Source organism: Asterias amurensis, chromosome 17 (genome assembly GCF_032118995.1).
Source record: "Asterias amurensis chromosome 17, ASM3211899v1".
NCBI lineage: Eukaryota > Metazoa > Echinodermata > Asteroidea > Forcipulatida > Asteriidae > Asterias > Asterias amurensis.
Genome location: NC_092664.1, coordinates 7,398,784 through 7,412,204, shown reverse-complemented (window position 1 = coordinate 7,412,204; position 13,421 = coordinate 7,398,784). Strand labels below are relative to the sequence as shown.

The window sequence follows — 13,421 nt, the reverse complement described above, 5'->3', positions numbered from 1 at the left end:
CCTGGTCATTGCCTTGGTGCCCTTGAAATTACCATTCCCTCCCTCATATGGTGCCCTTTACCAGGGAGAAAATGCCTTGGTGCCCTTTCCTTTTCAAAACGAAGCATACAGGCCCGAGTATGTACTTTTTGCCTAGTAAGTTATTTTGTAGTAACTTGTAAATGTCTGCAAATAAATATACCTTTAATATATTAAATTAATATACTTCAAATTCAAGTTGAAGTGGTGTAGATTATAATTAACAAATTTAAGAGTGAAATCCTTTTGCTTAAAGCCATCAACTCTGAACTTAATTAAGTACAGTTAAGTACAGTTTAACAGGTGGGAAAAGTTGTGTAAATTTACATTCAAAATGATAGAAAAATAGCTGCAGGGTTTTATACAAGTTTTTAATAAATGATACATCTTTTTTTTGAGATAGTGTTATTATTTTCAAGACTTACATTCCCTTTGTTTAATAATATGGGAGGGGACAGTGTGATGACCCTCATGGCAACCAGATAAACAAACAAAACAAAAAGTCCTGCCTGACAGAGTGGTCCAATATGTGTAAAACTGTGAACAAACACTGGAAAACTAAGTGATAAAAACATTTGCTTCAAGGGTGCAAACACCATTGGTAAAAGCAAACACAACTTACACGGCACAAAGATTGCCAGGGTAGAAACCTTTGAGTGTTATACTTAAAATATTAAAAGTATTGGCAATTGAGTAATACAGTTAGTTTTGATCTTGCCAGAATATAAGACCCAAGACCCCAAATATAAGACCCAAGTATAATTACTAGGTACCCTAATTTACGTATAAGACTTAAAATAAAACTCAACTCCCTCTCTTTTTGATGGTTGATACAACACTGTACAATATTTTTTAAATACTTTAGGACTTTCAGACACATACATGTACTCTTCTAAATTTTAACAATAATTTTCTTTCATTTTTGTACAAGAACACAAACAAAACACAGCCAGAAGTTCCATGTGACCTAGACATAATGTTATACAGGTCAAATGGTAATCAACCTCCCTGGTGGTCCCCTAGTGGTCCCCTATGACTTTCATTTCTTCTGTGCCGCAGCGCCTTTGAGCAAACTTTTGATTTAGGCGCTATACCAATTATTTTTGATTTATTGATTGATTGATTAAATAGGTTGGTGCGTTGAGTTGCTGCACATGGTGAAGAGCTTTAATGGATGTACGAAAAGTACAACATCAAAATCCAAAGCGGTTCAGGTAACAGTTATCAATATGTCTTCCAACATTGTCAACATTTCAAAGGCCAAATGAAGTCTCAGTGCTCCCCTCGCGATTGAATCTCAGCCCCCCCCCCCCCACCCTCCCCATGCTTACCAGATACAGTGGCAAAAGTCTTAAGACTTGTTTATAGTCATTCTCACGATGTATTCCTTGAACGTTGTTGATCACAAGCATTCTCACCGGCTATTCACTAATACCTCAGTGATAACTTTTTTTAAAATAATCACTTGTCAAGTTTTTAGTCGAACAAACACCGTGCAACAATCATGCATCCATCGCTTGACTGACTATAAACCAGCCCCTACAGGAGAACCTGCATCTCATTAAACAGTTTATAAATAAGGTCACAAACAACAAAATGATAACACTACACAAATTTGAAACACTTTTGTTTATCGTGGGGCACCCGCGTCTTAAATAGCACTGAGTCTACTCGGAATTGTGTGTATAAGAGAGGCATATACCCGTAGATCCTGGTAAAGAATTGCATGCACTTGTGACGCTCCTTGAAATGCCAGTCGTCTTTGGAGAGAGCTTCCGGGCAAGAGGGACAGCGGAACGTCCAGCGAGAAGTGACCTGATACAAACGTCAAAAAGTGTCTCTCGGTTATTTTAGCCTGATTTCCTGTGACTCTTGGGCATCAATCACGATTGATTTAGGATGTCAAGGGGTTAGGATGTTGTCAGGTTAAGACCTCCCAGATGAAGTCGAGGAATATTTGAGGTTACTGTAACTAGAAGGAACACTTCACAGAAGACAGTTCTCTGCGAATCATAGACCATGAACTTTGCTCTTGAAGGGGCGCAGCGATTTTCCTCAAGAAAGGGGGACTTCTACTACGAAAAGGTAAAATTGCATTGGATCTTTGCAAAGGGCACCACAGCAAAAGCTCAGGGCACCACAGCAAAAGCTCAGGGCACCACGGCAATTGCTGTGTGTGGAATCACTCAAAAGAGTTGCACTTTCTGTTGCGCTTTTGTGTAGATGAATACGGTTGACGCCCTGATTTCAAATTTCAACAAACTTGTACTTCCAGATTCTGGCTTGGCTAGGACTTGGTTGTCAACTTTGTTGTTAGGATTTCTCCGTTTTTAGATCAGTGGATGAAGGAGAGGAGTTTGGAAGCGCCTGTAACAACTGGACAGTACGCAAGATGAGAAGCAATGACAAGCTTTGAGTCATGACTTTTGCAGTATCTTGCGATGCTCCGTCTTGAATTTTGTGGACAGCCTCATTTGTCATTCACAGCAAATTTAAACAGGCCATTAGCTCCCAGAGGTATTGGAATTCGACAAATTCGCCTCGAGAACTAGTTTGTCAACTTCCAAGAATATTTACCATATGCGTGAGTACTTGCATGCACACTGGGTAGACAGCAAAGATAGCATCTGGCATGTCAAGTTGAACCAGTGAGAATTCGACTCTAGGTCATGAATATGTATGAGATACAGATATGAGATTATATTTTAAACCTAATGTTAGGCCATGTCTGAGTTGCGGCTGAAAGTAATACTAAGGGTTTGCTATATGGAGTACGATCTCGCCATGCCATTTTTTATCAGAATACCCAAGGCCTGCTCGATCATAAACCCCTGGAAGTATGACTTTGAAATATTAAAAAATATTTTAATATTTTAATCAGTCCTGTGGTTGATCCATTCTGTGTTCGAGAAGTACGCTAAGAGCGCGCTCAAAAGAGGCATCAAGTCAGAGGGCAATTGGTTCCCTCTTATTCTTCTTTGATCTTGTGTCAAGTCAAACTATTCATGGAACAGTATACAAATAATGAATATTTATGAGTGCAATTGTGCGAATATGTTCATGAGTTGAAAGATGGAATGTTCTATTCATCGAGGCGATGCCGAGTTGAATGGAACATTCCATCTTTCAACGAATAAAAATATTCGCACTATTGCACAAATGAAAAACATTCATTATTTGTTTTATATAACATCCAAGTACATCTTTTTTCTATTTTGATTGGGGGATACAAATTTCAAAACAAAGAAAGCATCTGAGACACGCATACGCCGAAATAATGTGCCTTGCAGTAACACTGCTGCGTTACCAAAGACACGCGCACGCAGTGATGTTTTTACCTCACAGTGCAATAGTATTTTTCGGATGGATCGAAAAATGCACAGTGAGTGACGTAGCGTGAAATAGTACTTTTATTTGCTAACACGTGACGGACAGTTCTCCAATCAAATGGCAAGGATCTGCTAGGGTGTTATATAATACAAAATAATAACTTGCATAAATCCACTCATATGCATCCACCATCTGTCAGTATTTTCTTAAGTAGTGAACATTCATGTCACTGATAACTGTTGAATATTCATGTCACTGGTAAATGTCACTGGTAAATGTTAATATTTATTTCACTGGTGCTCTTACCTTTACTGGTGGTTTTCTTGTGACATGAGATACCAGGAAGTTCATTGCGATGTCTTCACAGTTCATATATTCATCCACTTTGTCTCTGATTACTTGTGGCATAATGTTACTATACAGGTATGCATAATACTGCAAAGAAAAAAAAGGGAAAAAATTATAAGAAATTTTGTTTATATATTGCTCTAAAAGGTAGGGTCATACTTTGTAATGAGCCCAAACAAAATTGTGTAATATCTATCTGACAGCTCAATAGGCCGATCCAGTAGGCTCCGCCCACGACGCACATGCGAGCAAGAACACGTGGGGCTCTCCAATGCCTTCCTGCACAACTCTGCCGCGCGCACCAAGATACGCGCACGCATGTCGGACCTTAGTGTCGGACCTTCATGGCGTTGTGATTGGTCAATACACAATGGGGCGGAGCTTAATGGATCGGTCTATTGTTATAAAGATGGTAATGGTGTGAAATTAGTTAAGTTGAATCTGAGGAACGATTTGTTTAAGGTTGGGAAGATGACAGTTGATTCGGGTTTACAGCCCCAATCAGTCAAGTGTAGCCCTCACCTTGAAGTGGCCATCCGTGGCCTTGTGATGTTACGCGATCTCTTGTTCCTTTTTTTAATAAAAGTATGTTCTCGTTTTCGGCAACTGTTTGAATGAGTTATGATAAACACATACATGTATGTCCCTGGTTACCTTATGAAAGAAAGCTGCTCCTGTCAAGACCATAGACAGCTCACAGGAGTAGTTTGAGTTGTAAAGAAATCCATTATTTTGATTGACATCCCAAGCGTGATATCGCCCTGGAAACCCTACTATCTGCTCACGGTTTTCACGCCATACTCTAAAGATGAGAAAGACAAGAAATAGAACAAATGAAAATTTGCATCTATGCTACAGGGCACTAGTTAAAGGCAGTGGACACTATTGGTAATTACTCAAAATAATTATTAGCATAAAACCTTACTTGGTAACCAGTAATAGGGAGAGGTTGATGGTATAAAACATTGTGAGAAACGGCTCCCTCTGAAGTAACATAGTTTTCGAGAAAGAAGTAATTTTCAACGAATTTGATTTCGAGACCTCAGATTTACATGTAGAACTTGAGGTCTCGAAATCAATCAAGCATATAAACGCACACAACTTCGTGTGACAAGGGTGGTTTTTTCTTTCATTATTATCTCGCAAGTTCGATGACCGATTGAGCTCAAATTTTCACAGGTTTGTTATTTTATGCCTATGTTGAGATACACCAACTATGAAGGCTAGTTTTTGACAATTACCAAAAGTGTCCAATGGCTTTAAAGGGAAGGTATACATTTGGTAATCAATCTTAAATTTAATGGCAATACAAATTTACCTGGTTAGAAAGTACAGCAGCTTTCGATAGCACTGTATGTAATGCACTTTGAGAAAAAGATATCAGTTTTTATGCCCCAAAATTTAAATCTGATTTATGATACTGTCAGATACAATTCTCGGATTGTGTATTCCAATATTGGATTATTCTACCCGTGTTGACATAACCGCTCCGAATTTTCAGTGATACATGTCTCCCCCCAAAAAACCTGGACCATCTTTTCTTGGGTTGGTTTTATTGTCTACATTTAGATTTATATAGGATTAAAACAACTGGATGGTTCCAAAAAACAGAGGTATGGACCATGTTAACTTTGTTTACAATAAGTGTGACCTTGTACATTCCAAAATTTAAATCTGATTTATGATACTGTCAGATACAATTCTCGGATTGTGTATTCCAATATTGGATTATTCTACCTGTGTTGACATAACCGCTCCGAATTTTCAGTGATACATGTCTCCCCCCAAAAAACCTGGACCATCTTTTCTTGGGTTGGTTTTATTGTCTACATTTAGATTTATATAGGATTAAAACAACTGGATGGTTCCAAAAAACAGAGGTATGGACCATGTTAACTTTGTTTACAATAAGTGTGACCTTGTACATTCCAAAATTTAAATCTGATTTATGATACTGTCAGATACAATTCTCGGATTGTGTATTCCAATATTGGATTATTCTACCCGTGTTGACATAACCGCTCCGAATTTTCAGTGATACATGTCTCCCCCCAAAAAACTGGACCATCTTTTCTTGGGTTGGTTTTATTGTCTACATTTAGATTTATATAGGATTAAAACAACTGGATGGTTCCAAAAAACAGAGGTATGGACCATGTTAACTTTGTTTACAATAAGTGTGACCTTGTACATTCCAAAATTTAAATCTGATTTATGATACAGTCAGATACAATTCTCGGATTGTGTATTCCAATATTGGATTATTCTACCCGTGTTGACATAACCGCTCCGAATTTTCAGTGATACACATGTCTCCCCCCAAAAAACTGGACCATCTTTTCTTGGGTTGGTTTTATTGTCTACATTTAGATTTATATAGGATTAAAACAACTGGATGGTTCCAAAAAACAGAGGTATGGACCATGTTAACTTTGTTTACAATAAGTGTGACCTTGTACATTCCAAAATTTAAATCTGATTTATGATACAGTCAGATACAATTCTCGGATTGTGTATTCCAATATTGGATTATTCTACCTGTGTTGACATAACCGCTCCGAATTTTCAGTGATACATGTCTCCCCCCCAAAAAACTGGACCATCTTTTCTTGGGTTGGTTTTATTGTCTACATTTAGATTTATATAGGATTAAAACAACTGGATGGTTCCAAAAAACAGAGGCATGGACCATGTTAACTTTGTTTACAATAAGTGTGACCTTGTACATTCCAAAATTTAAATCTGATTTATGATACAGTCAGATACAATTCTCGGATTGTGTATTCCAATATTGGATTATTCTACCTGTGTTGACATAACCGCTCCGAATTTTCAGTGATACACATGTCTCCCCCCAAAAAACTGGACCATCTTTTCTTGGGTTGGTTTTATTGTCTACATTTAGATTTATATAGGATTAAAACAACTGGATGGTTCCAAAAAACAGAGGTATGGACCATGTTAACTTTGTTTACAATAAGTGTGACCTTGTACATTATTTGAGTATTCTGGCAGGCACTGGTCCTATGGGAAAGTTGACATTTTGTGTCATAATTTCCACATAAAACCAAGGGTTGTGAAAGTAAAAGCTGGACAAGTTTTGAGATGTGCCCCCTTTCATCATATCAAAAGTTAATAAGAATTAGACAGTACAATCTCCATAAATAATAAGACTCCATGTTTTCTTCCATTGAGCTGTGCACAGATCCTGCCTGCAGGAAGTCCAGGCTCTGTGGCTCTTTTGTAAACATGTGATGTCACAGGTCACATCGTCTATACTTTGCCTTTAATGTAGTGGGTTGTTTTTATTTACCTGAAGCCAAATAGAATCTCATCATGTCTAAGATGTGCGTCATCATCTAGGGATAGTATAGCTTCAGTCTCGATCTCATCGTAAGGTAGAAACCGATTGTTTAGACTGTTCCTCTTAGTACGAACCACCTGACAACAACCAAAGTAAATAACAAAGTAAATAACAAACATCAACATAATATATAAGTATTGATTGAATGGTGTATAAGAAGAAACTGTAATGTATATTTGGTTTGCGGTAGCACCATGTGTGTATCTACTTGCCAGGTAGAGTTGTTCTTAGAGAACTGTCTTGCTTTATTCTACTCACATGGTGTTACCGCAAACCAAATATACATTGATACCTCACCATGCAATGCCTCAAATCCTACATGTACATGTAGATAAAAAACTATAAATAAATAGTAAACTTGCGGGTACAACCATGTGTAAATCTCTTAATAATATATCATTATGATTATTAATCATGGTTTATTAAAAGTATTCAATTTGGTTGCCAAAGGAAAAATACTTATGAATTTGAATTACAGAATTACATAAAAAACACCACTGAATCCCCAACACTCACAACTCCTTATGAAGCCATTCCAACAGGGAAATGTTTTGGTTTTTTTACCATTTAGCAAGACTCATTAAGTTTTGGTAATTAACATTTGGCTGTTGAGTTGCAAGTCTGAGTTTGATTCCAATTGGAAGGGTGCAGCTCTAAGTCCTGTGTCAATGACCATCATCAATCGATCACAAGTCAGAATCATTACAAAATGTGACTCACAAGATATGACCGATACAAACGTTCATTTTTGTTTTAAGAAAATGAGTAATGAATCACATCTTACTTTGATTGGTACGTGGATTTCAGGCCAGATAATATCCGGAGCAGCAGGTTTTGGTGAATTCCATACGACTATAACCTGTAGCATGTAAAGAAAAGCAAACACCGTCGTAATATAGGGGTACAGCGAAATATATTAAGTAGATAAGACAGATATTTCAGCAAAGTTTAAAACTAGATATACATGGCATGTCCTGGGCAAGAGGTTAAGCGCACTGGACTCAAGCTCTGGTGTTTCTTATCAGCAGAGTGTGGGTTTAGACCCAGTCGTGACACCTGTGTCTCTGAGCAAGACACTTAACAGAAAGTTACATGTGTCTTACACTAAGATAACTAATTTGCCTATTTCATTTGAAATATTGACTAGTAAAGACTGACTAGTGAAATGATCCTGCTGGCCAGTCACTCAAAACGAGATGGGCAAACCCTGTTGGATGTGCACCAGAGTCCATGGCTGTGAATAAAAGACTAATTCCATGGTTGAATCATTTGGATTTGAACCAGAGACCACATTTGTGAAACAAGTGAGGCCGTATACTTAATGGTGGCTACATCTACAGCTACAACTGATGCTAAGGGAGCTCATCCTACACTCTAACAATGATGCAGAAATCTAGCTGTACCTGGAGCTGTAGCCGCCAATTAGGAAACAGCCTAATTCCGACTAATCTTACCTTGTTAAGATACGGCAACCCCATCAATCTCTCCAATGAAGTCATGAGTAGAACTTCTCTCTCATAAGTCAACATGATGATCGTAAACTGCTCTCCAGGAACGTTACCTCCGAGAGCTTCTTGAAACTCCCTCCCAGTGCCTCCAGAGCCTTTCCCAATCGGTCGGAACCCAAGCCCCGACCCGATGAACTTGGCGTCTGAGGGGAGAAGGGGATCAAACGGGGTGTTGGGAAAGAGGTTGAAAGGACCAGGGACGTTGTTCCATGACGTATCGCGATTGATGGTGCTGTAGGTGAAATTGCGGAGGTATTTGAGGGAGGGATAGGGGAGTTCAGGAGGTGGGAAGAAGTCATCTGATTCCGGCATCATGCTCTGGACTTGTTTCTGCTTCGGTGGGATGCCGCTTGGGAAGATGCTCGGTGATTGCTCATCCCGGATGATACTCGCTGGGATGGATAGCCTGGTTCTTAGGGTCGCTAGGATGGTGTTGATGACGGCGCTGGTGGAGCTCAAGTACGTGGTCCAGATGAACCAACCTTGGCGTCGGAACAGCAAGATATCGTTATCTTGGATTGTCTTGAGGTAAAAGTGAAGCTCTGAAGCCCGGGCCTTCGGTAGGATGATTGCAGCTTTGTTCCACATGATGAATTCGCTAAAGGGAAGATGAACATGCTCTCCCAGGATAACTGGAATCGCTCCATGCTTTAATGCTTCAAATAGTCTCTTCTGTATCATGGTGGATGATACGATATGATCATCCGGTGCTATGATCAACACAAACGTTGACTGTTTTAAAATACTAAGCCTTTCTTTGGTTCTACAAATCCACCATTCCGATAGATCCACTGTCGATGGGTCTGCGTTTAGAGGCGGACAATTAAACTCAATATAAAATTCCCCCCCTTGTATGCCTTTCAACTTCAGAAGTTCTTCCGTGATAAAGTCACTAACTGAGTTTGCTTTAGTTCTATTGACTTCTTTTAGGCGTCGACTCATGACGACGTCCTCAACCCCAACATGGGTGTGGTCAAATTGTCTGTTAGTGTACGGCGATAAAACTCCCTCGAAAGACATCAGAATTTTTCTCTTAGCGGGAAGGTGGGACGGGGTCTCTTTCCAGTCGTATCCCGATTCTTTCCCTAAAAGCATCGAGGCAACGATATCGAACCCTGGCCGGAATTGAGAGTTGTCAAAACTCGACTGCACCACAATTGCACGATCTGTATTGATGCTATAAAGTATATTTTTCATCGAAACGTTTCTCGCAAGATTCAACAAAACGTGATTCCTGCCATCCCCCTTCCATAATGGTAGCTTCCGAAGGCTAGCCTCCAACTCAACACTGTTGGTGCCCTGCCAATGGTCCTCGGTGTCACCGATTAATACAAGATATACACAAGCAATATTAGGATCGAAAGTAACATGGGGGTTGGTTGTCATAACATTCGCAACGCTACTCCTTATGAAATAATCCACTGGTCTCTTAGAAAGCACTACATCCTCCATGGCGTATATGTAAACAGGAAAATGTGACGTGAGCGCACAACGCGAATAATCAAAGCAATTATGTTGTCGGCATTTTGAACTTGCTTGCGGTGGATCCACATCACCATTATCATCCAACTGAGGTAGGATCTGCTTGGGTGCTCCAATATAGAGCATAGCACGCTGCATCACCTCCTCGTAGTTCTTGCGTTTCTGCTCGATCTCAAAGTTCACCTTGTCTAGTTTATCCTGAGAGTTCCGAGTTTCTTGAGTCTTGGTGGTGATGAGATTCGTGAGTTGATCGATCTTATTCTGCATGTCTTTGCGTTTCTCCTCCAGACCGCGCAACTCGTGCTGGACAGAGCTCCGGATTCGGTGTAACTCCTCCAGGTGAACCTTGAGCTCCTGCGGTTTCATGGCGTGGACGTTCTCCATGGACACCTGCAGGGTCTGTCGACTGACGCTGGCCGGGGCGTCGGCGTTACTCAAATAATAATGAGTAACGAGCGGGATGCTGATGGTTAGGATTGCAATCAGCATGATCAACCTCATCAGGATTCCGTTCCGTTTGATCCAACGTACAAAATCGCACGAGTATCTCAGCGTTGGGTGGTGGCCACCTCCATTGTGGCCCTTTCTTAGCTGGTACTCCATCACCGGTTACCTCACGTTTCTCGTCATGAAAACACCTCCTCGGTACAAACCCAAACTATCAACGCAAACCAAGTGTTCACATGAGCAAGTCATACCCATCCTAAACATTACAAACGATTCACGGAATCATAAACCTGTCGATGATCCAAGCCCCTCTCACTAAGATTCAAGTGAAGTCGAATACCACTCATGCAATGGTCTCAGCTTTAGAGAGTCAATTTTAATGAGTCCATTTATCTCCATGAATATGCACTCTCCTTGATGTCTGAATAGCCCGCCCTAATCCAGCAAAAATGATGACTCATGCGACAGTAAATCCACCCTATTAGCTCCGTCTGATAAAATGAATTTCTTCACAGGCTAACTTCAAATAATTTCCACCACTCTAACCGCCAGTCCTACGTAATTATAATCAGTTTCAATTTCATTCCAGCATTGCTTTTCTATACCAAACTCCTTTTGTGATACTGCAGTGATAAGACTCCAGAATGATTTACAGACTTGTCCTAAAAGTGGACTAGTAAGAAACTGCCCGATATTAAAGTGCTGCAATTTGTCATCAATCCGTGGAGGGCTGCTATGGTATTTCTGTGTTGATGCCTGGCTAGGAGCTCAATCGTTGCTAGGCCTCGTTAACTCTGGAACCAAAATCCTGATGATGATTAATGGAAGGAGGTTGGAGTATTAAGTGTCCCACAAGTTGCAAACATCCGGTAGAGTCAGGCCCGCTGGTTGTATCAGAGAATCTATGGATATAAACAAATATCATGGGAAAATAAATACATTGTACAACACACAATACTAACTTTCTATTTGAGTATGTTTATGGGGAGTCCAATCAGTATTAAGGGTATTGCGTGGATGTGTGTTTGCCATCAATTTTTCTTTGCAACATGAAGCAAGGTTGAATCTACACAAGAATGCCAGACCCTTCCAAGACCACATCTTAAAACCATTTCCTATTTTGTCATAGCCATTATCCAGGTCAGATTACAGCTATGATAAATGACATTTCCAACCTGTTTGGTGTTATCGTATTACTGTTTATGACATATGTTAGCCTTTTTCACACTACATGTACCTCGGTAAATTAGCGTCCAGTGTAAAAAGTCTTCTAGATGGATTTAAAACTGACCAAGAGATTCTTTTCACACTATAATAACACCTGTAGAAAATGTTGACCCAATTTCATCCTGTACAGTAACACTGAGGTGTGTGGGTTAAAGACACTAGACACTATTGGTAAATGTCAAAGACCAGTCGTCACAGTTGGTGTATCTCAACATATGCATAAAATAACAAACCTGTGAAAATTTGAGCTCATTTGGTTGTTGAAGTTGCGAGATAATAATGAAATAAAAAACACCCTTGTCACTCGAAGTTGTGTGCATGTAGATGGTTGATTTCGAGACCTCAAGTTATAAATCTGAGGTCTCGAAATCAAATTCGTGGAAAATTACTTCTTTCTCAAAAACTATTGCACTTCAGAGGGAGCCGTTTCTCACAATGTTTTATACCATCAACCTCTCCCCATTACTCGTCACCACGAAAGGTTTTATGCTAATAATTATTTTGAGTAATTACCAATAGTGTCCACTGCCTTTAACTCATGGAGCAATAAACTAGATAGTTTATTGCTCCATGGTTAACCCATATCCAGGGCAGGTTTAAATTTTACCTGGAATAAGCCAATTTGGGGCTTGTTAATCCAGAGAACTTGTAGCCCTGAAAAGTGTTGTGAGAACGCTCCATTTAATTCGGCGAATACCTGTGTTCAATTTGTCTATAACACTAAGATGCTCCAGATGAAAGTGTAGTGTGAAAGGGGCTATACACAAGCACACTGTGTCACTTGATTTTTAGAGTTACAAACAAACTACAGCTTAACAGTAGTAGAGAGTTTCAAGTGTTTTTCAAGTGTTTTCCCAAGTGTTTTTCAAGTTCCCTTTTTGAATTTAAGGTTTGTTTAACAAGTCTCAAGTTCGTTTTTCAAGCTCAACTGAAAGTTAAATTTCCATTTTTTTTAAACATTGGTTCAGATTGGAGATGGTCACATTAGTGCCCAATTTCATTGAGCTGCTTTACAGCACAAAAAGTTGCTAAGCACAACAACATTATGCTCACCAGAATAAGTTTTTTTTTATGTACAAAATGTGACTTGTATCCTGCTTATTTTCACTTAGCAAAAACTGCAAAGCATATTCCTCTGATTAAGCATCTTTATGAAACTGGACCTAGGATAAAAGTCCATAACCTTGAATAATAGAAAAACAAGATGGCTCGTCCATGATAAGTCTTGTCAGTGACAGGTGATATAATTCTTGTCTTCAATTCATACAGTACTGTACGAGTCCCGCCTACATGTACTGCCTATAAAACTAGAACTAGCTCGGATTACTCAATGCGAGATGAGGACGCTCTCTCTATGATCATTTCCCAGGGATTGATTTCACAAGATCCCATTTCCTGTCATGTATGTGGACCACATGCCAATTGAAAAAAATAACACACGCCATGTCCATATGCTCATCAATCCATACGCACACACGTAAGATTTTACTATCTGCCCTGGGGAGGATTTCACAAAGGTAGTCCTAACTTAGGACTAGTCCTAGGCAATGCTAAGAGATAGGACCAGTCCTAAGTTAGGATGAGTTACTGGTCCTAACTTAGGACCAGTCCTATCTACTAGCATTGCCTAGGACTAGTCCTAAATTAGGACTACCTTTGTGAAATCCACCCCTGCACAGGATTTCCCGTAGAACACT

At 39.6% G+C, this 13,421-nt stretch overlaps 1 protein-coding gene across 1 annotated transcript in view; it reads right to left on the bottom strand.

The window, feature by feature from the left end:
• Nucleotides 1–125: 125 nt before the first annotated feature.
• The window catches only part of LOC139949628 (exostosin-like 3), a 36,717-nt gene continuing 23,421 nt past the window's right edge, over nucleotides 126–13,421 (bottom strand). The window contains exons 3-8 of the mRNA XM_071948067.1: nucleotides 8,515–11,399; nucleotides 7,845–7,919; nucleotides 7,010–7,137; nucleotides 4,351–4,498; nucleotides 3,655–3,783; nucleotides 126–1,833 (exon numbers count right to left, since the gene is read on the bottom strand). Of these exons, the coding sequence (XP_071804168.1) occupies nucleotides 1,624–1,833; nucleotides 3,655–3,783; nucleotides 4,351–4,498; nucleotides 7,010–7,137; nucleotides 7,845–7,919; nucleotides 8,515–10,653 (2,829 nt within the window). The 5' untranslated portion in view covers nucleotides 10,654–11,399 and the 3' untranslated portion in view covers nucleotides 126–1,623. The remainder of the gene's footprint in view (nucleotides 1,834–3,654; nucleotides 3,784–4,350; nucleotides 4,499–7,009; nucleotides 7,138–7,844; nucleotides 7,920–8,514; nucleotides 11,400–13,421) is intronic.